Below are 25,688 nucleotides of genomic sequence, written 5' to 3' on the forward strand. Positions count from 1 at the left end.
AGCCAGCCCGCAGAGCCCGGCCGGGGAACGGCGGGGGCCGGGACCGCAGCCGAGCCCGCGTCCGCCGGGCGGGCCGGCCCCGCTGCCCTCCACCCTCGGCTCGGGGCGGCCGTCGGGGCCGGCGAGCGGCGGAGGGACGGGCGGGCAGGCAGCGCCGGCTCCCGTCCTGCCCGGCCTCCATCCCCGCCGTGAGCTCCCCGTTCTCCTTCTCCTCCTTGCTCACCCGGTACTGAGGGAAGGCCCGTCGGCCCGGCTCCCCACAGGGGTCAGGGGCGGCAGAGCCTTTGGAGGGCCCTGTCCCGGCGCGCCCGGCCCGTCCGAGTCCTCCTGCCCAGCCCAGGCAGCGCTGTCGGTGCCGCTGCCCCTGCGGCCACCCCCGCTCGCGGCCGCCTCCGCCGCGCCATGAAATGCTTTATCGATTAAACGATTATTCAGGCGATTTAACTAATAAAAGGCCACATCGATCGCTTCGAAATTGCATTCCGCCACCGAGCCGCCAGGCCGCCTCCGCGCCCTCCACCGCCCGCGCTCCCCGCAGGGACGGCGTGGCGGGGCTCCCGCCGCCTCTCGCCCAGCCCCGGTGCCCGTCCTGCTGCCCAGCTGGCCCAGCCGCGGGGCACACGGACACCGGGGTGTCCCTGCGCGGCTCTCGGAGCTCCCGGCAGCCCGCCGCACCGCCCCGACGGCCTGGCGGGGTGCTGCTCCCACCGCGCCCGGCTCTGCCCCGCTCACGCCGGCGCCCCCCTTGTCCGCGGAGCCGCCGGGCTCCCCGCAGCCCCCGGCCCGGGTCCCACCTGTGCGGCCGGCTCGAGGTGTCGCGTAGGCTTTCTCCAGCTCCATTCCGGCTCTTCAAGACTTGGGGAAACGGAGGCAAGAAAAAGTTTCCACGTCGTGGTATTACAACCTCTTCCTTTTCCCTCTTTTTTTTTTTCCTTTTGTTTTTATTGTTTTATGTTCTTTTTTCTTGTATTTTCCGTTTATCTTTTCCTCCTTTCTGCTTTCTTGTATTTTCTTTTCTTCTATTTTCTCTTCTTTATTTTCTTTTTTCTCGCTTCTTTCTTTTCTCTTTTTTCCTTCTTTATTTTCTCTCTTTTTTTTTCTTTCCTTTTTTTTTTTTTTTTTTTTTTTTTGTGAGGGGCTCTCTCAGGTTGGAATAATTCAACTCTTCCGCTCCCCGCCGAGCTTTTGCAGCTGATCACTGAGCTGAAACTAAACGTTTTAGGTGGAAAAAAGCCTCTGAAGGAACCGTGAAATGATTAAGAAACTAAAGAGCTCCTCGCCATGTGAGATCATGTCCTGTTCTCTAAAACATCACAAGATGTCCCCAGACGCAGCCAAAACCCAGGAAAACTCTTAACATGTTCTGTAGCAGGAATCAAAGTTTGCTCGCAGCCGGCCGCCCCCCGAGCGCTCCGCCGCCCCGGCAGCGGCGGCGGCACCTGCCCGCTCTGCCTCCGCCGCCCCAACCTGTCACCAACTTTTCAGCAGACCGACTTCCCCTTCCCGGGCCGGGGTGACGCTGCCGCCCCCGGGGCCGCGCTCCCCGCCGGGCCGGGCCGGGCCGCCGCAGGGGCGGGACAGGGAGCGCTGTGCGGACGCTGGGGGTGGCGGGGAGCCCCCCGCATGCCGCCGGGGCTGCCCTGCCCTCTGTGCCCCGCGCCCCTCGGCGAGGGACAGCCCCCGGACCGCGGCGGGCACCGGGGAGCACGGCCCAGCGGAGGCGCGGGGGCCCTGGGCTGGATTCTGCTGACCCTGGGGGGCTTCACTCCCCACTGCCTCCCATCCACGTGGCGGATGCAGACCCACGGCCACGCGTGAGGGTGGGGAGAGTTAAAGGGAAAAATCACGAGGCTTAGACCGCTCCCAGGTTTATTGGTTTATTTTTCGGCAAAACGACTGGACGTGTGGGGAGGGGGAAGCGGGGAATAACGGCCTTTCCCACAGGCCAAAACAAATTTCGGCTGCAAGCCCGGCGGGCAGCCCCGCTCCTCGCCCTCACCAGCAGCCACGCACCCGCGCACACTCCTGGCCCGCGGAACCGGCCGAGACACGGAACCGATCCCTGCTGAGGCCGCAGGTGGGCTCGGCTCTGCTCCCCTGCCCGAGCCTCCCCCTCCGCCCTCGGCCGCCGGGGAGCCGTGACACCGAGGAAGGGGCAGCGGGCTGTGGGGTGGGGGACGCCGCCGCTGCCCCGCTCCGAGCTCGGGATGTGCCGGTGCAGGGACTCGAGGCTCTCTCCCGGCTGCCTCGCTCGCCACCGGCAGCACCCCGGCCCCCACTGAGAGCTCACATGGACACAAATCTGTTTCCAAACTCTGTCTTTTCCCTCCCGGCCACCCCTCCGCCTTCGGGGCAGTCGCATCCCGAGACCTCGGCCCTACGGGACCCCCGGCTCCGACAGGGAGGCCGGCTGTGGCCTCTCTCCCTTTTGCTCCCTTCCCACCCGCCTGTCTTCGCTCTCATTTTCTTACACAGAAATAGCCTCGCCGGATCTTTCCGCCGGCTCGCCCAGAACCGCCACCTGCCGCTTCGGGGCAGGGGGTTCTTCCTGGGGAGGTGCCCCCGCAGAAGCGGCGCACACGCTCGGCAGACCCCGAGCCCCTTCTGGTCCCCGCAGGCGCTCGCCTGGACCCTCCCGGCCTCGCCGGCCTCGGCAACGCCAGCAGCCGGGAGCGCTCTCTGACCTCACGCAGGGAAAGGAACGAAAAACACTTTATTGTGCTAAAAGCAGGCCGCGGGGCTCCCTCCTCCCCTCCCGCCGCCCGCGGCGGCCTGAGAGAGACCCCGGGCAGGCGGCGGCGGGGCCGCAGCGGGGCAGGCCAGGCCCCACGCGTGTGCCAGCGCGGCCGTGGCCGCGGAGCCGTGCGAGCGCCGACCCGCGTGGGGCCGCGGGCCGAGCAGCTCCGCGGGGTGCGCAGCTCCGCGGGCTGGGGCACAACGAGCCCGTCCTCAGCCGCGGTGCCGCCTGCCGGGACCGCCCGGGCTGCCCCCGACCCCGCTCGGCCATCCCCGCCGCCGCGCCAACGAAAACAAGGCGGCGGCTCCGGCGGGGAGCGGCCCTGCTCGCCCCTGGCCGCCGGGGCAGCGCTGGGAGCCGCGCTGCTGGCCGCACGGCCACCCCCGGAGCGCGGCTGCGGGGCCCCGACCCCCGCCCTGGCGGGACCGGGGCCGGGATTTAAGGCCCGGTGCGGGAACCGGCGCCTCACGACGCCTGGAAGAAGCCGCTGCTGTCTCCTCGCAGGGGCAGTGCCTCGGCAGGGCTGGGGGTGGCCAGCATCCCCCCTGGAAAACGCCCCCGCTGTCCCCAGAGCAGCATGTGGGGGGACACGAGTCGTGGCACGGCACAGAGCCCCAGGGTCTGGGGTCAGATCACCGCGACGCTGCGGCCACGGCCGAGAGCCCCTGACCTTGGCATGTCCCGGACCATGCTTTGGAATGATGCTGTGCTTTCTGCACATGGAAGGGGAGAATGACAGCGAAGAGGAAAAAAAAACAAAAAAAAACCCGTGGCTCAGCAGAAATCTGGATTTGGAGTTTTCCTAGGACAGTGATTGTTGCCTGAAGAGAGGAGATCACGAACCCGGGCCAACCTTTTGTCCTTTTATGTCTGATGCATAACGTTGGGACGTGAAGGGCTGTCCTCACATCCTACAACGCTCACACTCGTCCTGCAACGCCCGAGACTGCGAGGGGCTTGGCCTAGCACCTGCCACCCACCACACCTGGAGCGGCTGGAGCAGAGCGCCTCGCTTCCCCAGGTACCGGCCTGCGCTGCTCCCAGGGCTGCCCCCTCTCCCCGTTTGACGGGGGTGGAGCGGCACAGGTTCCAGGGAGCATCCAAAGACCCGCACCACCTTCACAGTTTATCTGCGTTCTCTCATTTTTGTGTAAAACACACCGACACGCAACACGGGAGAGGGGGAGCGCTGCTAAAATTCTACCAATTCGATGCGGCTTGGCAGCGTTAGGGGCACGGAGCGGGGGGAGGAGAGCGCTGCTGGTTTGGAAATAGCCGGTGCTCCTCTGCAGCACTACGGTTTCCTTTTTCCTCCCATGCCTGCCGTTTTAAATTCCGAGTAGAGGAGATCTGTCCTGGCCCAGTGGGCTCCCAGAGGAAAAGTCACCTCTGAGATGGGGATGCTAATCAGACCGAAGCAATTTAGAAGGTGTTGGGTGGGCAGTGCTGTGAAGTTGAGAGCACTTAGGTAGCGTACTCTAACATCCTCAGTGATCTTCAGAGAGCTGAGCACGGAAAGCCACCAGAAAAAGAGGTCTGAAAGAGGAGCTGACCCACACGGAGGAAGTGTGCTGTCCCCTCAGACAATGATTTTGCAGCTGGACACGAGCGACGGGAGCTGCTGACCGCCCTGTCAGGGCTCCGTCCCCCTGTCCTGTCCAGTCAGTACGAGGAGAAGCCAGAGCCGAGGTGACGCAGCTGGCAAAAGCAGCGGGTTTTATTTTTGAGAGCGTGCGAGGAGGGCAGGAAATGCTGAGAGACTTCTCTTTTTCAGCCAATATTCATAACTGTTTTTCTTTCCCCTCACCTACCAGTAAGTTCTGCCTCGGATGCGCTGCCAGTTGCCAGCCGTCCTTGCCGGTGTAATCCCAGGGGTCTTTCCCGGGCGGGTTCTGCAGAGAGAGCCGCTGCCAGCACCACGGACGGGTGAAACGCTTTTAGAAAAGACCTGCACGGAGCTTTTCTGTCTGGCACTCGGGGGGCTGCTCCCCTCGCAGGTCCGTAGGACTTTTTCCTCCCGTCCACAGCCACGCTGAGTGGGGCCTGCCTGATTTTGGATATGAACCTGTGTCAAAGCAGAGGACGAACCTAGTTTAGGACAGCCATTAACAACCCAAACCTATTTAATCAGCCCGGTGTGGAAGCTCTCAGGGCTCCAATGAACGCTTCAGCCTCCTCTCACAGTCACTTTCACTGATCTCGAGTGTGGTTACTTTGATAGCTAAAAAGACACAGTTTTAAGAGCCAGCTCTGCAGAACCTTCTGCCCGGTAAAATGTTCGCATACACAGCTGGGAATCCCGAGCCAGGATCCAAGGGAGCCCAAGCCACACCAGGTGCTGGCTTCTGTCTCTTCCGGAGAGTGAGAAACCCCACCGCATGCTCCGAGATTGCTGCAGGAACGCGGCCGAGCTCGGGCCTGGCCTCCCGGGAGCGGAGCGGGATGCTGGGGCTATCAGAGGGCCCGGCAGCCCCTCCGGACCGGGGGGAGCGGGATGCTGGGCTGTCCGAGGGCCCGGCAGCCCCTCCGGACCGGGAGGAGCGGGATGCTGGGCTGTCCGAGGGCCCGGCAGCCCCTCCGGAGCCGGGAGGAGCGGGATGCTGGGGCGTCCGAGGGCCCGGCAGCCCCTCCGGAGCCGGGGGGAGCGGGATGCTGGGCTGTCCGAGGGCCCGGCAGCCCGGGTTTCCTCCGGACCGGGAGGAGCGGGATGCTGGGCTGTCCGAGGGCCCGGCAGCCCGGGTTACCCCGCACGGGCAGCCCGGGTTTCCCCGCACGGCAGCCCGGGTTTCCTCCGGACCGGGGGGAGCGGGATGGACCGCGGCTCCCGAGCTGACCCCGAGCGCTGGGGCAGCCCCGGCAGCCCCGGCAGGAAATTATCCCGCTGGGATGCGGTGGGAGCGGTGGGATGGGCGCTGCTCGTGTGACCAGAGCGCACAGAGAGGAGCAAAGAGCCGCCCTGAGGCTCTCCGGGGTGGAAGGGGGGACAAGGGCCAGGCTGCTGATCCTTGGCTAGAGGGAACGCGCCGCGCAGAGCCCGGGGTCTGCACAGGGCACAAAGCAGGAATTGAATCCCCGCAGCTGCAGGTCGGGGGCCTCCTGAAATAGCAGCCTTGGAGCGCAGCCTTTGTCACCGCGCGTTGGGGACTTCGCTGGCGGCCCCGGGTGCCTGGCGAGGGGCAGATGTCCCCTTTCCTCGGCACCGAGCACATCTCCGCATCCCGGCTGCGGAACAGCTCGCCTAGCTGCAAGCCTCGCTTCCCACAGCCTGACAGCGTCCTCCGTGGACATTTTAATAGGAGGGGCCCGTTATGGCTGTGTCGCAAAGTAAACAAGAATTAGTTGCGTTTTTTTTTGGTTTTTTTTTTTTTTTTTTTTTATGGGGGCTCTAGCTGGAAATAGCGGAGTTCACTACACAATGCTCGCTTTTCCAGTCTTTCTTGAGAAATTTAAGAACAAAAATTTCACCTCGTGTTCATCTCACGCTGTAACTTTTGTGTTTGATGCTGTTAAAACGTTGGAAAAGGTCAGATTGATTCCTCTGCTTTTGAGGATTCCTGGGAGAAGAGGTAGATTGGAAGGCAAAAATTTAAATCACTGAGTAGTCTGCTTCCAAAAACCGCCCACCAAGAAGATACAGAGTATTCAGTGAGCCCATTGCTAGACATAAAAGTGATCCAAAAGTACAAACAGAAGGCGGGATGTTAAAGAATCTCAGACTTTCTCAGAGTTCAAAAGCAGGCATATTCAATGCATTAGCTGTTATCTTTCCTAGATTAGGTTTCCTGTTATTAAACTGATACTTCTCGACTAAATTTAAAAAAGGATGGTGGGTCACAGTCTCCAAACACAGAATTAACTCCAATCAAATTCTTGGACAGGATCAGAAACTGGGCACCATCAGAGTCCAGCACGGCCCAGAATCTTTCCAGAGCGGGTATTTAATGCCTACAGGAACACTGTACAGTATTCTCCCGGTCCTCCTCAGTTAGCCAGAGGCTGATTGCTAGGTAAGCACATCTCTCTGCTGACACGCTGCCTCACACACAGACGGATGCCACCGCAAATCCCGGCTGCCAAAGGATTTTTCGTCCTTACATATTTTGCTTCTAAAGAGTTTTCAAATTTCCACCTGAGAATTTACCACAAACCTCCTATCAGCTGCTTCAGGTAGGTGTTTTAACAACCATCTTTCGGTGGCTTACACAAAGGTTTCCATCCATGGTTTAGGGAACACGCCTGGCGATGCAGGAATGTGTAAACATGCGTTAGACCATGCTGGGCAGCTTTGTGCATCCACTGCTAAACGTCCACACCACATCTCCAAGGAAGAAGTAGCGACAGAGGGACGAAAATTGTAAATTTTCAACCCCCAGGCCACACTGCTACAGCCCAGGAAGTTTCTCATTCCCGACAGGCACAGAGTCTGGGGAGGCTTTGGGCTGCTTGAGGAGGGGTGTGCACCCTGGGGTGCTGGATTCATCTCCAAAATGGGTTTGTGAGAAGGGACTGGGGCAGCAAAGGCTTCCTAAGAGCATTTTGCTGGATTTTCATAGTGTGGAGCAGCAACAATTGGGATGTTCATCTCACTAGTGTGGACAATCAAATGTCCCTCAGACAGGAGACCCCTGCCCTGGGCCCTGAGCACATTCCCTGCTGGCAGGGACACTCTGGGATCCGCTGAGCACAGACCCTGCTGGCAGGGACACTCTGGGATCCGCTGAGCACAGACCCTGCTGGCAGGGACACTCTGGGATGCCCTGAGCACAGACCCTGCTGGCAGGGACACTCTGGGATCCCCTGAGCACAGACCCTGCTGGCAGGGACACTCTGGGATCCCCTGAGCACAGATCCTGCTGGCAGGGACACTCTGGGATCCCCTGAGCACAGACCCTGCTGGCAGGGACACTCTGGGATCCCCTGAGCACAGACCCTGCTGGCAGGGACACTCTGGGATCCCCTGAGCACAGACCCTGCTGGCAGGGACACTCTGGGATCCCCTGAGCACCGATCCTGCTGGCAGGGACACTCTGGGATCCCCTGAGCACACACCCTGCTGGCAGGGACACTCTGGGATCCCCTGAGCACAGACCCTGCTGGCAGGGACACTCTGGGATCCCCTGAGCACACACCCTGCTGGCAGGGACACTCTGGGATCCCCTGAGCACCGATCCTGCTGGCAGGGGACACTCTGGGATGCGCTGAGCACAGACCCTGCTGGCAGGGACACTCTGGGATCCCCTGAGCACAGACCCTGCTGGCAGGGACACTCTGGGATCCCCTGAGCACAGACCCTGCTGGCAGGGACACTCTGGGATCCCCTGAGCACAGATCCTGCTGGCAGGGACACTCTGGGATACCCTGAGCACAGATCCTGCTGGCAGGGACACTCTGGGATCCCCTGAGCACACACCCTGCTGGCAGGGACACTCTGGGATCCCCTGAGCACACACCCTGCTGGCAGGGACACTCTGGGATGCGCTGAGCACAGACCCTGCTGGCAGGGACACTCTGGGATCCCCTGAGCACAGATCCCGCTGGCAGGGACACTCTGGGATGCTCTGAGCACAGATCCTGCTGGCAGGGACACTCTGGGATCCCCTGAGCACAGACCCTGCTGGCAGGGACACTCTGGGATCCCCTGAGCACAGACCCTGCTGGCAGGGACACTCTGGGATGCTCTGAGCACAGATCCTGCTGGCAGGGACACTCTGGGATCCCCTGAGCACAGACCCTGCTGGCAGGGACACTCTGGGATCCCCTGAGCACAGACCCTGCTGGCAGGGACACTCTGGGATCCCCTGAGCACAGACCCTGCTGGCAGGGACACTCTGGGATCCCCTGAGCACAGATCCTGCTGGCAGGGACACTCTGGGATCCCCTGAGCACAGACCAAGCTGGCAGGGACACTCTGGGATCCCCTGAGCACAGATCCTGCTGGCAGGGACACTCTGGGATCACAAGGCTGGGGATGCCTGGGAAGGGATGTGTGACACCAGTGACGCCGTGCAGGGCTGTGGCAGGGCACTGGCAGGGACAGCCAGGGGATTTCCCACACAGCACCTGCAGCCCAGAGCGCTCAGATGCCAGGAAGGAGCAAACGATGGGTGGGCATGCGCAGAGGTCTCGTGTTCTGGTTCTGTTGCTCAGGTTTTCCACCAGCACATCGTCCTCTGAGCCAGCTGGAATGGTCTCAGACAAAGGGGAATTGGCCACATCATACAGTGAGGCTGGCTCTGTGAATGCATCATCATTTGGGTCTCTCCAGATTCTGTCTGGTCACAGAATCACAGAATGACCCACGCTGGAAAAGACCTTTGAGACCATCAAGTCCAACCCATGACCTGACACCTCCTCACCCACCAAACCAAAGCACTGAGTGCCACATCCAGTCTTTTCCCAAACCCTTCCAGGGATGGTGGCTCCACCACCTCCCTGGGCAGCCCATCCCAGTGCCCAGTCACTCTTTCTGTGCAGAATTTTGTCCTGATGTCCCACCCGCCCTTCCCCTGGCACAGCCTGAGGCTGTGTCCTCTCACTGTGCCAGAGCCTGACCCCCCTGGCCACAGCCACCTCCCAGGAGCTGTTCAGAGGGACGAGGTGTGCCCTGAGCCTCCTTTTCTCCAGGATAAACACCCCCAGCTCCCTCAGCCCCTCCTCAGGACTTGTGTTCCAGACCCCTCAGCAGCCCTGCTCCCCTCCTCTGGGCCTGCCCCAACTCCTGAATGTCCATCCCAGACTGGGGTGCCCAGAACTGGACACAGCACTCACAGTGCTGCCCAGTGCCAGCCCAGGATCAGCACCAGCATGTTTCAGGGCACGATTTATTCTGGTTTTCATTCTGCCAAGACTCTCACAGACCTCTCCTTACCCCCTCCAGGGCCCTCCCCCACCCCTGCAAACTGCTGCTTGCCCATCAGGCTGTCCTGTTGCACAGTGCTGCTCTGCCTACCATCAGGGCCAGAAAAATACCCGTTACCTAATGGAAAATAATCTAAAAAAAAAAATTTTAAAAAATTTAAAAAGGTACTTCAGCAGTGATTTTACTTTAACAGGTTGGGAAGGTTTCTTGCCTCTTCATGTCAACAATTAACTCTCCCTTTTTCTCTCCCTTTTTTTTTTTTTTTTGCTTGTGCAGCATTTCTCTCACCTGTTCCAAAGCTATTAGCCTCTCATACATTGCCATGCAGTAAAACAAAGCAGTTCCTTCCCCTGGAAATGCTTCTGGGTATTATTGCAATCTACTTGAAGAAGCTCTCAGGTCACAGCAACAGCTTCCAGAGGGCTCAAATCCTGCTCTGTCCTCTCTCATCTCTGGGAGCTCACCCCTCCCGTGGTACACACACCCCTCACCCACAGTGGGGCACGGGAATGACATGTGCGTGGCATTCCACACCGAATTTCTCCATGGAATTCCACAAAGGGCCCTCGGATGAGGCAGATGCAGGATGCTCAGGGTGTGGGTCGCTCTCACCGGTCCTGCTGCACACACCAACAGGTCAGGGTGTGCTCAGCTCTTGCACCCCTTTGAGAATAATTACCACACGAGATTATTTTTCTCCTCTCCTGCGGTATTTTTGGTGCAATTTCTCTCTCTTTATTTGCATTCAGTGATTCTGCAGGGGTGGGGGCTGTGTTTGGGGCAGGTGACGAAGAGCTCTGCTCTTTCCCATCACACTGTGAATGGTCATTAGCTGGGGACTTTAGAACAATGCAGAAATCTATTTCATTAGCTCCAGATTCTGCTTACCTCCAATTATACAGCTTCATGAAAATTACCAAGTGTGAAATATAAAAATGTTGTCTTGTAATTGAAACCTTTTTTTAGGCAAATTTTGAAATCAATAAGAAGAAAATTAAAAAGCAGTGGTTAGATAACGTTCACCCTGTTTGCTCAATATATAGCTATAACTGCCTTGAAAAGCCATTTGCCTGGTGATGTGTTCTGCAGGAAAGAATGCTGAACAGACCTGGAGAGGCACTTCAGACAAAGGTGTGATGTAGCAGGACACAGGGATTGGCTTCCCACTGCCAGAGGGCAGGGTTGGGTGGGATTTGGGGAAGGAATTGCTGTCTGGGAGGGAGGGGAATCCTGGCACAGGGTGCCCAGAGCTGCTGTGGCTGCTCCAAGTTTCCAAGGCCTCGTTGCACAGGGCTTGGGGCAGCCTGGTGTAAAATGGAAGGTTCCATTCCTTCCTATCCCTGCCATGGCATCCTGAGATCTCCCCCTGCCAAAACTTTTGTGATTCCACACTGGAGAGAGCTGCACCACTGCCCACTCAAACTGGGAGAAAATGCTCCATTTCCAGCACCTCCCTTTCTCCCAGATTTGTTTGAACTGTGCTCCAGGGGTGCAGCAGTGTCCGAAAAACGCCCAGGTGTGCTCCTCCCTGCAGGAGAGACTGTGAAGATGAACCCTTGTATTTAGTGCCACTAAAGCGGAACAAAACATTCTTGAGGGGAATTTCCTCACTGCTTTTACAGCCCTGCTCTGATATTTACTTCGCTCATTAGTGCTGCTATTTTAGTTCTGTCTCTATTTCTCGCCCTGTGGGGTATGCATTATTTTGAGTGTTGCGACCAATCTGGGGGAAGTTTTTCACAAGTTTTGCAGCAAGGCACGTGGGATGTCATTAAACACTTGTTTCCCAAAGGATAATGGAGTTGCCCAGCTGGAAGACCCCTCTGGAAGCTCCAAATGTGACAAAAATCTCGGTTTTTTGATAGGTCTGCCTTCCTGTCTTTCCCTGCCTCCAGCAGTTTCCTGAGAAATCACACCCAGAAATCACACCCAGAAACTGCACCCACACCACAGGAGAGGTGGAAGTGTCACCCTGGTGAAGGACAGTGCTCTGCCCAGGCCGGGAGGTGTGTGAGTCCAGCCTGGCAGGGTGGTCAGCGGGAGATTTCCCATCCCTGTCTCACTGCCTCGAACAGCAGAGAGAGCACCAGCCCAGCTGCCATCGTGGCACCCTCCAAAACAGACCCACCTCAGCCCGAGAGGGGAACTCTGGCTGTACCAGATGGACACCGAGGGAAATTGCAGGGAGAATAATGGGCTCAGTCTGGGAAAACAGGCTCTGGCATGGAAGAGGGCATTTGGGGTGGAGGGATGAGGTCTGCCAGGTCGATATGGTCAAGGCAAAAAAACTCCAGGATGAGCTGGGTGATGAGCAAGGTAAAGATCAGAACCCTTCCACTGCTGTCACCTCACCCTTTTGCCTCAGGCTTTGACTCCCTTTTTTCTGAGAGCCCTGCCACTCTGGGTCCTGTGGGGCTCCTCAGGCTGCCAGCTCCCTGCAGACAGGGCAGGACATCTCACACTGCAGGGGAAAAGGTCCAGGCAGCAGCTGCTGGGCATGCAGAGCTCACAGTAACAGGTTAAAAGGAAAAACTGAGTTTTGCTAACTGCATTGACATCCTGTGGCTGGTGAGTGGACAGTCTGACTGCGAGGGCTCTTCCCGCTGCCTGAGCTGCAGGAGTGACCCCTGGGCATGGCAGGAGTGACCCCTGGGCATGGCAGGAGTGACCCCTGGGCATGGCAGGAGTGGCCCCTGGGCATGGCAGGAGCTGTGACCCCTGGGCACAGCAGGACTGTGATACCTGTGCATGGCAGGAGTGACCCCTGGGCATGGCAGGAGTGACCCCTGAGCTGCAGGAGTGACCCCTGGGCATGGCAGGAGCTGTGACCCCTGGGCATGGCAGGAGTGACCCCTGGGCATGGCAGGAGTGACCCCTGGGAATGGCAGGAGTGACCCATGGGCATGGCAGGAGTGACCCCTGGGCATGGCAGGAGCTGTGACCCCTGGGCATGGCAGGACTGTGACCCCTGGGCATGGCAGGAGTGACCCCTGAGCTGCAGGAGTGACCCCTGGGCATGGTAGGAGCTGTGACCCCTGGGCATGGCAGGAGTGACCCCTGGGCATGGCAGGAGTGGCCCTGGGCATGGCAGGAGTGACCCCTGAGCTGCAGGAGTGACCCCTGGGCATGGCAGGAGTGACCCCTGGGCATGGCAGGAGTGACTCCTGGGCATGGCAGGAGCTGTGACCCCTGGGCATGGCAGGAGCTGTGACCCCTGGGCATGGCAGGAGTGACCCCTGGGCATGGCAGGAGTGACTCCTGGGCATGGCAGGAGCTGTGACCCCTGGGCATGGCAGGAGTGACCCCTGAGCTGCAGGACTGTGATACCTGGGCATGGCAGGAGTGACCCCTGGGCATGGCAGGAGTGACCCCTGGGCATGGCAGGAGTGGACCCTGGGCATGGCAGGAGTGACCCTGGGCATGGCAGGAGCTGTGACCCCTGAGCTGCAGGAGTGACCCCTGGGCATGGCAGGAGTGACCCCTGGGCATGGCAGGAGTGACCCCTGAGCTGCAGGAGTGACCCCTGGGCATGGCAGGAGTGACCCCTGGGCACGGCAGGAGCTGTGACCCCTGGGCATGGCAGGAGTGACCCCTGGGCATGGCAGGAGCTGTGACCCCTGGGCATGGCAGGAGTGACCCCTGGGCTGCAGGAGTGACCCCTGGGCATGGCAGGAGTGACCCCTGAGCTGCAGGAGTGACCCCTGGGCATGGCAGGAGCTGTGACCCCTGGGCATGGCAGGAGTGACCCCTGGGCATGGCAGGAGTGGCCCCTGGGCATGGCAGGAGTGACCCTTGGGCATGGCAGGAGTGGCCCCTGGGCATGGCAGGAGTGACCCCTGGGCATGGCAGGAGCTGTGACCCCTGGGCATGGCAGGAGCTGTGACCCCTGGGCATTGCAGGAGTGACCCCTGAGCTGCAGGAGTGACCCCTGGGCATGGCAGGAGTGACCCCTGGGCATGGCAGGAATGCCCCTGGGCATGGCAGGAGTGACCCCTGGGCATGGCAGGAGTGACCCCTGGGCATGGCAGGAGTGACCCTGGGCATGGCAGGAGTGACCCCTGGGCATGGCAGGAGTGACCCCTGGGCATGGCAGGAGTGGCCCCTGGGCATGGCAGGAGTGACCCTGGGCATGGCAGGAGTGACCCTGGGCATGGCAGGACTGTGATACCTGGGCATGGCAGGAGTGACCCCTGGGCATGGCAGGAGTGACCCCTGGGCATGGCAGGAGTGTGATACCTACCGTGTCAGGGATTTTAGGAAGGAGCAGACCCATCCCAGAGCGCAGGGCCAGCCCAGCCCTGCTGTGCCCGGCACCCCCAGCCCCAGGCTGTGCCCAGAGCCCCTCGGGGACCCTCCCTGCCCCGACAGCAGAGGGACACAACGTGCTGCAGAGAGGCAGAGGAGCAGGCACAGCCCCCTTCCCCCCCAGCCCTCCTCAGACTGACTCACAGGGGTGGTTGGTGCTGCAGGAGCGAGGTCTCAGCTCAGCCTGGCTTCTGGCACAGCCGTGCAATCCTCCCCAGTGCAGGCACAAACACTCTCCTGCTCCTGCTCCTAACATTGCAGGTGTTTTTTTCCCAAAGAACACCACCAGCAGGCTTTCCCCACCCACCCAAGCGTCCTTAAGAGGCAGGCATGGTGAGACAGCAGATCCTTGTCCTGTACAGGTAAGCCACCCAGCTCTCATACTAATTAAATATATGAACACGGTGAATCCTGCCTTGCAGCTGGATGAAATTCAATCTAACAACTTCATTTTCTCCGGTTCAATACCAGCATTTTAAAATATAAAATTCCAACTGTGTACTGAAGTCTTTAATCCAGCCTTCGGGATGGAGGCCTGAAATTTAAAAACCACACAGGAAAAAAAAAAAAAAAGGACTTTTCTACTTGCTGTATTTGCTATCTGAATATTTCAAATTATTTTAAAAACATAGTTGTACATGTATATCAGATATCATTTGAAGTAATGAGTGTATTTTTCTAATTTTCCCAATGCCAACCTAACAACCCATTTCCAATATCATGCATAATAATTAATTTGTTTTCTGTATAGTAATAAGATTAACAACTTCACATTTACACGGGGTACTGAGTTATGTTCAAATAAAATAAGTTCTAATGAGAAAAATTGGAAGTGGCAGCAAATCAATGTTCCACTCAGCAATCCAAGTTTTTGTGTGTTTGTCTATCTTTCCTGCATGATTTTTGTCAAAGTTCCACTGTAAACAAGATAATTTCTTTCGTGTTGGGTTAGCCTGGGTAAATATGTTTAATGAACAACAAATGCATTGCAAACATTGGAATAAATCTAAACGCCTCAGAAGCTGTAGGGTGATCCAACAGAGAGTGTGCTGAGCAGGAGGTTGCTCCGTGTGGGCTCCCCAGGGGCACAAAGCTGACACCCCACATGGCATGATTTCAAACTGATTCTTAAATGCTGTATTTTAAAATATCTGCCCGTATAACATGCATCTCTCAAAGCAGCTTCTTTCTGTCAAACTGGGAAATTTGCTTTCTTTTCATAAAACACTGAAGCAGTGGCCAAAAGCAGTGAATTCTGACCAAGCAGGACAAACACTGGGGAGCTTTTTGTTCAAATTCACAGCGTTCCCATACTCTGCAGACCTGAATGAAACCAAGCCTCCAGGGTTTGTCCTCACAGCCCTTTTTCCAGGGCTCCCATTGGGCTCCCCAGACACTTCACAGCGAGGGATGGACACAGCACAGGGGAGGTGACACACCCTGAGCATCCCTGCACCCAGGGCTCCCTCCAGCCCCAGAGTCTGTGCTGCCTTCCCCAGCCAGGCTGAGCTCTGCCCCTGTGAGCACCTGAGAGCCCCCTCACCACCAGGCAAACCCAGAGCTCTGCCCAAGCAGTGCCAGCCACTGTGCCAGAGCATCCCCAGCTCGCCCCAGGACGGTCCAGCCCCAGGTGCCAGATGGAGAGCGGTGAAAACGGAGCGCCTATTAATAACTTGTTTGTATGGTTTCCGGTGCACTTGTTTCCTTGCCTAATTATAGGTGACTCAAGGTTCACTGCCCAACGGCGTGGCCATCACTTCCCACAAGACCTTCTGTTGCCTTCACCAGATTTTAAGGGTTTGGGCTGAAATTTTCCACGTGGTGTGGGTGACGCAGGCTATGGTTTGCCTCTTGGGGTTTCTGTCGGCTTGGCTGCTTTAGAAAAAGCTGTGATTACAACTAGCCATTTCTTAAATCATAGAATTATAAAATATCCTAAATTGGAAGAGACCCACAAGGTTCAGAAGAGTCCAGCTCCTGACAGCCACTGGTGTAATCCCAAGACAAGTTTTTTCCACAGTAAGTGTGTTTCAGAACACTGCTTTGACCATGAGAACTTCGCATTTTTGGGCTTGGGGACTCCTCCAGGTGACACATGTACCTTTCCCCACAGAAAGCTGTCCAGTTTGAGGACAATGTGCACTGCCTGCTGCTCTATGATCTGTGCACATTACACCCCTGGCTGCTCCAATCCTCAAATCCTCACGTACACCGAGCAGCACCTTGTGTTCCACCTCCTGCTTCTGGCCAGCCCAGCTGTGTGTTGGCTGCACAAGGACAGTGAGGAGTGTTTTACCTGGCCTGAACAGGAATCCTTCAGGCTAGGCTCCCCGAAAAAAGCAAGGTTCAGCAGCCAAGAGGATTTAGGTCCTTCCCAAAACAGGGGGCTGTGATATTCTCAGCACAGAGTGCAGCCTGTCTGTCCACTGGCAAACCACCAGCCTGTCCCTCCACCACAGGAGCTGCCTAAGAGGCTTCAGAGACATTCCTTCCCTGCTGTGTGTGGGGAATCCAACTGAAGAGCCCCACTGTTTGCTTCCTCCATCTTCTCCTAGGCTCATAGAATCATTTAGGTTGAAAAAAGACCCTTAATAGCACTGAGCAGAGTGCTCCAGCACTGCCACATGAAACCCTGCCACTTGTCTGGTCCACCCTGCTCCTACTGTGTGCAATACCTGCACAGGCTTGGTCACCTTGAAAAGATCAGCAATTTCTGCTAATTCCATCACTGAAACAAGTAGCAGCTCAACAGGATGCTGAGCTAGTTATCTACTCCTTATGTTTGCCATGGAATTAGCTGAAATTGTGATGTTTAACAATTGCTCCACGTACACCCCAATGGCCACGGCACTCCTGTGCTGGCAGAGGTCTCCACCACGCTGCTCCATCAGCTCAGGAGTGCTGGCAGCCCCCAGCACAGGCTGGATTTCCACTGCCTGGCAAAGGGCAGAGAGCTTTCCTGCCCGGTGAGTGCTGCCCTGGGGCTGCCTTGCTGGGCTCGGTGTGTCCTGCTCCTGCAGGGTGCCAGGGATGGGCAGTGCAGCTCCTGTGGCAGGGACCAGCATCCCAGAGCACACACAAGAGACACCTCTCGTGGGGACACATCACGACCTCAGAAGGCTCCTCTCTGCCCAGCAAACTCACTGGCATGGTAGCTCTTTTAATTCACGATCAGCACAGATACTGGGAATCCAGAGATCCCTGGTGACAAGTGCCCAATAAATTCATGACACGCCACATGGGCTGTCCCTCCCCACAGCTCCGCAGGGATGGCAGGAGCTCTGGAAGGCACCTGCACAGACAGGAGGGATGAGGCCAGGCTGAGGCCAGCTGCACACTGTTAACCACACAGTTCCTTTCCTGTTTGCCCTGCAGAAGGGAAAAGTGAAGGAGGAGGCAGTGGGATGTGCGCTGGCCTTGTGGCTGATGTTGCTGCTAACAACAGCTGGCACTGGCAGTGCTCCAGCTGTCACACCTGCAGGCAGCTCATCCTGGGCTGATTTTGGTGGATTTTCCCCTGCTCTGTGCTCTGGCTGCAGGGTCTGTGTTACCCTGCAAGCCTGGCAGGAGGCACCTGGGGGCTGGCCCTGAAGACCCTGCAGGTCACCCACGGCTTCACAAACGCCCAGGGGAGCAGTGACCAAGCTGCTCAGGGTGCTGCAGGGGTCAGATCCCACCTGTGACACACCAGGGGCAGGGGGGTTTGTGCTGCTGTGAGCTGCTGTTCCACCGGGGGATGCAGATCCCATCGCCCCGGGGGTCTCCAGCCCTGAGCATCCACAGGGATGGAATCAGCAGAGAGGAGAGCCCGAGAGCTCAGCCTGCCTGGACTGCCAGCATCACTCTCCTGCTCTGCCCGTCCTGGGAGCGGAGGAGCAGCCTCTGCTGGGATCACAAGCACTGCCAAGACCACCAGGAACCAGCACAGTGCTGGGAGCAGGTGCTGGAGCTGCAGGGACTGGACGCAGCTCACATCCCCATCCTGAGCAGAGTGTGCTTCACTCCCTGGGGTGTTTTGGACCCTCAGCCTGTTCATCCCCAGCCCTCTATCACTGCCAGCACCCGTTGGGGTGGGAGGGATGGCCAGGATCTGTCCTCCCACAGCCACAGCTCCCAGCCTCGCCAGGCTGAGGTGGGCTCAGGAAACAGAACTGGGGCTCACCTTGCTGCAGAAGCAACCGTGGGCAAAGCTGGAAAACCAGCTGGAGTGGATTTAACTGGAAATTCTCATGCACCTGAGGGAGGTCATCTGGACTGCAAAAAGCAGACCTACACCTAGCAGGAGTGACACCTGTGGGATTCATTGATGGTGTTTGCCCAGATTTGTGACAAAACAGGGTGAAATCTCTGCTGACGTTCTTCCCAAAGTGAGAGCCATGTGAACAATTGTGAATCCCTGGAAGACTGTGACAGGCGGCGACCTCCTTTATGGTCAGAGATCACTCACCTGCACAGCAAAGGGTGGTCTGAGAGTTCTTGTTTTGCAGTCAGGGCGCAGCAGGGCATGAAAGAAGACTCGAGAGCTGATGTGCTGAGGTTTCCAAGGTTGTTTATTCTTTCTTATCTAAGGACCTTACAGCGGTCCACTCTGCATCTCATCCAAGGCTGTTCTCCTGCCCTCCTGGGCAGGACTTATCTTTTATGCCCTAAATTACGTCTACTTTATTTACAATTAATCACCAATGCTTTATACCCACTTTACACCGTGCAGTTTTCCCTTCACCAATCCCGAGCTGGCATCCCGACCCAGAAGATGGATGCCATGAAGAAGAAGAAGAATTTTTTACTACGCCACAAATCCCCCATCTTGTGTTCAGACCCCCTAATATAAACGATCTTTAAAACCTTACTTTTCTACCTTTTAACACACCAATTTACACTCTACTTATTTCTGTGACTCTGTAATTCTGTATGTAAAGATGGTAATTTCTCCCAGGGACTTAGATCGAACTCACAGGGATTTTGGGCACCTTCCCAAGGCTTCTGAGCCCCCTGTGCAGGCTCCAGGGAAGCCAGGGGAATATCCTGGGTTCCCACAGAAGACAGCAGTGAAAGAGCTTGGAGAGTCACCTGAGAGTGACAAACAGAGACAGCCAGAGTGCCCATGGAGTGGCAGCCAGAGCCTCTCCCAAAAGGGGCACACAGCAGGGAGAGGGGAGAATGGGTGCAGGGGTGTCCTGCTGAGGCATGCAGACCCCGTGAGCAGTGCTGGGGAAGGAAGGGTCTGCCTGGCTCTGCGTCACCCCCACAGGTCCCACCCTGCCCTGACTGGCAGGGATGAGGGCAGGCTCTCAGGGAGGAGCCACACAGGGTGTGAAGGGCTGGAAGCCCTGCTGTCCAAGAGATGGAGAGCACTATCTGTGAGCAGCTTCTTGGAGAGAAGAAATTTTACAGAGGGGGCTGGTGGGTGCAGCACACACACTGAGAGCGGGATCCAGCATTTGAACACTTCAGGCCAAGGCTAGGTCAGCCTGAAGCAGAAGGCACCCAGCAGGGACAGCCCACTTCTCACCAGTCTCAGGTTGGCTGTGCACACCTCTCCATGCCTTGTATCACAGAGACCTACTCCAAAACTTCCCGGAAAATTTGTTCTGCAAGCGCTTACAATTTCATCATCTGAGACAGAAAACTTGCTGGAAAAGCAACGTTGGAAAATACCAAAGTCTTGGTGGTAAAATAACCAGAATACAGTAATTTCACGATTATAAGCCGCACCTGATTATAAGCCCCACGTTACAATACAGAGTGTGATAAAAGGTGTCTGTTCTGTCACCATCTGTTGAGGATGGGGGCAGTGATCCTGATCTCTGTGGGAGATATTCTGCTAATGGGCATCCATTGAAACCAGGCAGGGCAGTGTTCTTTATCTTTTCACAACCCATCCTTCCTCCAGCCAGTCATTTTCTGCTCATGGCCATTGAGTCCCACTGTGGCACTGATAAAATTACTGCATCCCATTGGGAGTTGCTCCAGCCAGGGGGAAGAGCCCAACATTTCTTACCAAGATAAAAACAGAGGGTTTGGGACACTAAGGGAGCCCCTTTCTCCACTGGACTCCAGAGGAAAACCGGATTTCTCCACATCCCCACTGGAGCTCCGGAGGGAAACTGCACCTTGTACAGGAGCACTGCTCCAACTGAGCCACATCTGTCACTGCAGGAGGATGCAGCCACCATGGGATGGGACTGCTGCCAACACCCTGCCTGACGGGGTGTCAGGCTGTACTCTGACTGTGTCAGGGTTTGGGGTTTGTTCTTTGTAGTGCTGTATTTCTATTTTAATTTCCCCAGTAAAGAACTGTTATTCCTATTCCCATATCTTTGCCTGAAAGCCCCTTGATTTCAAAATTATAATAATTTGGAGGGAGGGGGTTTACATTCTCCATTTCAAAGAGAAGCTCCTGCCTTTCTCAGCAGACACCTGTCCTCCAAACTAAAACAGCAACTTTTTGTTCTTTGTCCATATATAAGCCACACCTGATTATAAGCCGCACTTTGGGTTCAGACCAAAATTTTAGTCAAAATGGTGCGGGTTATAATCATGAAATTGCTGTATGCTACAGCTGTGTTTGCCAGTGGAGATATCTGCCAGCCTAAAGCCATCCCTCCTTCCCAGTGCCTCAGGCCCTCCCAGCACATGGAGAGACAGACACCATGTCTCCAGCTGGCACGGACTGACTCTGCTCCAGATCTGTGCTAATACCCTTGTTTACATATGGCCTGACATACTCTTAATGCTAACAAGTAAATAGAAGCCTGTGGCTCGATTTACTGTGCAATTACACTTGCAAAATAAGAAGGAAAAATAAGCTCGTATTAAGCACTGATACACACATTTTATTCAAGCACAAGTGGCACATGACAATGTGGATTTGCCCTTTGAGATGTCAGAGTTTAATGAAGTAGGAGAAATCCAGCAGAGAGTAGCACAGGACTTAGATTTCTCCTTATGAGGATTAAATTCATGCCCCTGTTTGGAAAAACAAACATTTTCTGCAGCAAATGAAAGTTGTCCTCCAGCTCAGGGTAGCCTTTTACCACCACTGCCAGATTACTTTGTCTTCTGCTGGCCTGCTCCTGACAATGCACAGGTTTGCAGCTGGACCTGCAGCCCCTCGGGTCACAAGGCCTCAAGGTCCTGGAAGTGACAGATCTCTGCATGCATAAGGTCCAGACTGTGTTTCTTCCACAGAAAAAATAATATGTGGTCACATCTATGTTTCCTTTGTGGTGAAGGAGACCTGCAGCCTTGTGGAGTGCGCTGGAGCCTGTGGCTGTGTGGAGGATCACTGTCTCTCGTGCTCACAGTGAAAGGATGCTCTGCCTGCGGTCACCTGGGCAAAATGTGCAAGACAGTGATTTGGCCACAGCCCAGGGCACTGCCTAGGCATCATTAATAATTTCATAATTATAAGCTGCACCATTTTGACCAAAATTTTGGTCCTAACCCAAAGTGCGGCTTATAATCAGGTGTGGCTTATATATGGACAAAGAATGAAAAGTTGCTGTTTTAGTTTGGAGGACAGGTGTCTGCTGAGAAAGGCAGGAGCTTCTCTTTGAAATGGAGAATGTAAACCCCCTCCCTCCAAATTATTATAATTTTGAAATCAAGGGGCTCTCAGGCACAGATATGGGAATTAGGAATAACAGTTGTTTACTAGGGAAATTAAAATAGAAATACAGCACTACAAAGAACAAACCCCAAACCCTGACACAGTCAGAGTACAGCCTGACACCCGTCAGGCAGGGTGTTGGCAGCAGTCCCATCCCATGGTGGCTGCATCCTCCTGCAGTGACAGATGTGGCTCAGCTGGAGCAGTGCTCCTGTACAAGGTGCAGTTTCCCTCCGGAGCTCCAGTGGGGATGTGGAGAAATCCGGTTTTCCTCTGGAGTCCAGTGGAGAAAGGGGCTCCCTTAGTGTCCCAAAACCTCTGTTTTTATCTTGGTAAGAAATGTTGGGCTCTTCCCCCTGGCTGGAGCAACTCCCAATGGGATGCAGTAATTTTATCAGTGCCACAGTGGGACTCAATGGCCATGAGCAGAAAATGACTGGCTGGAGGAAGGATGGGTTGTGAAAAGATAAAGAACAATGCCCTGCCTGGTTTCAATGGATGGCCCATTAGCAGAATATCTGCCAGGGAGATCAGGATCACTGCCCCACCCTCAACAGATGGTGATAGAACAGACACCTTTGATCACACTCTGTATTGTAACGTGCGGCTTATAATCAGGTGCGCCTTATAATCATGAAATTACTGTTTGGTTCATTTCCCAGCAGAAATTTATTTATAGACTCGGTGTGAGACTGTCAGCAGCAGCAGGACAGAGGTCCTGCACGCAGATCACCCTCCCTGCCCTCCATGCCCTCGGTACCCCCAGGCAGCTGCTCCAAGGGCTCTGCAGCTGGGTGCAGCCCCACAGTCCTGGTGGAAGTTGTCCAGCTGGAAATCTGGTTGGTGCATGACCCAGTCAGACTGCTGCTCAGGCCAGCAGATGAGTGGAAGAAGAGAAATATTCATCCTGGGGGAAAAGGTGACTTTCCTGGGACAACACCTCTCCCTGCTTCCTTTAGAAGTCCCTGCTGAACCTTCAATTCCAGAAATTTAGGGTCCAGAAATTCCTACAGAAAGTGGAAAATGTTCCATCACCTCCAAATGCACGGGTGAGCTGTGGAAGGTGGCATGCACCTGGGAGTGGTGAACACCCCATGCTGAAGGTGCTTGTCTGTCAGCACTAGAGACCACAGCAGGCTTTCCATGTCTGTGACAGACTGCAGACAATCTCAGAGCCCTGCAGTGGCCGTGGGCCAGCCCTGCAGCAGTGGCACACACTGCCAGCAGCCCTTTGGACTGCCTGCAGCTGGTGCCTTGTACACCACGAGCTTCTGACAGCGTGGAAACAAGACAAGGCAGAGGAGCCAGCAAGGGCTGATGGCACAGCTGCAAACTCATTGTTCAGGGAAATTCAGCTAAGAGTAATCCATGGGCTGGTTTTGGGTTTACATGAAGAGAAATCAGATTTTCAGCCTCTCTCCAGATTTGACTGTGAATCAGAAATCTGGGGGAGCAGCATGTTACCCTGCTGAGGCATGTGGGCTCTTGGTCAGCAGAGATCCAGGACTCACCTCTGCACAGCCTCAGGGACTGCTTGGACAAACTCTCACAACTCTAGCAGGAACCCCTACCATGCAGAAGCCAACATCCTCCTGCTCCAACCTTCCACCTACCAGGGGATGGGGTCACAGGACAATGCAGGGACCTCAAGAACTCTCTAAACAATCCCCAGCTATGAGACAGATCAGCATGCTCTGCCCTTTACTCCTCCTGTTCTTGGCAGCCCCTAATGATGGGGACTCCACCACGCTGGCCTCACTTATCACCAATATTCACTGATGCTGCAGTGCAAAACCCACGAGACCAGCTGAGAGCAGAGGGTGGAGCAGCTCATTTACTTTCAGGCAGGTGACTTTCCTCCTCTTCCTTTTGTGTTTGTGACCAAACCAATGAAATCCAGCAATCTGTAGTCCTGGGTGGATCCTCTGCCATGCCATTCTTTTTCTCTCTCCAGGTACATTATGTTTAGGAATAATCACCCTCCCATAAGGCACTGCCATTCTTACATTTTAATTAACACAGAATAACAAACTTGTAAACTCGGAGCAGATTTGATTTGGAACATGTTGGTGCATTTGGCACCAGAAAGTGGGTCACTGATTATGTTCCCTCTGTGCATCTGGTACCTGTTGTTCACTTCCTGCTGCCATGCCAGGAACACAGGTGCTAAAAATTGAAAACGCTGTTGCTCTGGATTTATACTGCATTCAGTACACAATGTCTTAAACTTATCTTTCACTCCCTGATAGTGCTACCAAGCAGGATTATTACTTTTTAAGGCTGTGCCTTTTCCCAACAACCCCCCAAAAGGAATGGAGTCTTCCCAACAGATCCACGCAGAAGCGAAAGGATGAAACACAGAATTTAATCATAATGCTTGTGCATGGCTTTCAGACTGACATCTGTACATTAAGAATATGTAAAAGTACCAATTTCATGCTCTGACAGCTTATTTCGCATTGATGGGGGATAATGGGGAAAATGCCATGGGAATGCCAAATGTCAGAGCATTACATAACGCAGAGCATTCACACATTGTCTCTTGGGCCATCGCCGGTGGTTCCTTAAGGGAAATTTTCCAGTAAAAGAGGAAACAGAGACTGGGCCCTGTCATAAGAAAGTCTAAACCATGAAGTTAAAGCTAAGAACTGTTGGTAGTGCATCATCAAGTGTTCAAGCACAGAGTCCCTTCTGGATTTGAATTGTCCTTTCACTTCTGTCAAAGGTGAAATACACACACACACGTTTCAGAAGGTGCAGATAAGCCCCAAATGGTTTCCCACGGAGGATCTGAACATTCTTACCACCACCACCCTCTTTTAAACAACTTGTTTTCAGAAACTGTGGATGTTCAGAAAGGTAGTCTCTCCCCTTAATCCCAGGACCCTCAAAGCAAGGATGACAGAAGTGTTGTTCTCTAGCAGAGGCTGCCTCAGCAGTGAGAGGAGCACAGGACAATTTTCTCCTCCCCTCATGATGTTACAGGTTTTGCCCTTAAAGCGCTGGGGATTCTTTTCTGATGTAATTGGGAGAGAGGGTAGAACACTCCTGCAATTATTTTGCTCATTTAGTGAGAAAAGTGATTGAGGAAAGGAGATATTTTCTGTGACAAGGGTCAGTATGTTGTAAATCTGTCCTCCAGCAGCCATGCCATACCCAATGGCACTGCCAGTGTTCTGATCCAGCGCCTGGGCAGGTACCTGCTCTGCCAGAGAAGGGCACAAAGGACACACTGGTCCCCAATCTGTGTCCCTGCCACCCTCTGCAGACACTCCACGCCACTCCCCTACACAGCTCCATCTTCTCCACCTCCCTCCGAGTTCCAGCTGTCTCCCACTCCCTGTGGTTCTTTCCCAAGCTCCTACCTGCCCGTACCCTTTGCCCTCTGCCCAATTTCACCCTGGCTCTCCCGGTTGTCAGCTTTGGTGGCTTGGACTTGGCAGAGTCCTCAGCGGAGTGCCCCCGCTCCCCGCACGCTGCTCTGGTCCTGCACTGACTCTCGCGGCTGAAACTGTAATTAACAAGCTTTGAAGCACTGTGGAGGCGGCTCTGAGGAGCTCAATAATTACACTCCCTCCTCTCTCCCGCTGCTCCGTTTGAAGCGGCAAAGTGGAGCGCTGGGAGGAGGAGGAGCGGAGCAGGTGGGGGGTGGGAATTTAATTAACTTCTGGAGTGCTCCTGCTCCTGCTGCAGCCGGTGGGGATGGGGATGGGATGGGGATGGGATGGGGATGGGATGGGATGGGGATGGGGATGGGATGGGGATGGGGATGGGATGGGATGGGATGGGGATGGGGATGGGGATGGGGATGGGGATGGGGACGGGATGGGGATGGGGATGGGATGGGGATGGGGATGGGATGGGGATGGGATGGGATGGGGATGGGGATGGGATGGGATGGGATGGGGATGGGGATGGGATGGGGATGGGATGGGGATGGGGATGGGATGGGGATGGGGATGGGATGGGATGGGGATGGGGATGGGGATGGGATGGGGATGGGGATGGGGATGGGGATGGGATGGGGATGGGGATGGGATGGTGATGGGATGGGATGGGGATGGGGATGGGGATGGGAATGGGATGGGATGGGATGGGAATGGGATGGGGATGGGGATGGGGATGGGGATGGGATGGGATGGGGATGGGGATGGGGATGGGGATGGGATGGGGAT

General features: G+C 55.8%; 1 protein-coding gene across 2 annotated transcripts in view; it reads right to left on the reverse strand.

Moving 5' to 3' along the window:
• Window positions 1-922, reverse strand: part of PAX5 (paired box 5) — a 136,733-nt gene extending 135,811 nt beyond the window's left edge. For both annotated transcript variants that reach the window (XM_033086475.2, XM_033086474.2), the window contains exon 1: window positions 795-922. In XM_033086475.2, coding sequence (XP_032942366.1) covers window positions 795-840 — 46 coding nt within the window. In that variant the 5' untranslated portion in view covers window positions 841-922. The remainder of the gene's footprint in view (window positions 1-794) is intronic.
• Window positions 923-25,688: the final 24,766 nt, after the last annotated feature.

The sequence above is a fragment of the Catharus ustulatus genome (genome assembly GCF_009819885.2).
Source record: "Catharus ustulatus isolate bCatUst1 chromosome Z unlocalized genomic scaffold, bCatUst1.pri.v2 scaffold_26_arrow_ctg1, whole genome shotgun sequence".
Lineage (NCBI taxonomy): Eukaryota > Metazoa > Chordata > Aves > Passeriformes > Turdidae > Catharus > Catharus ustulatus.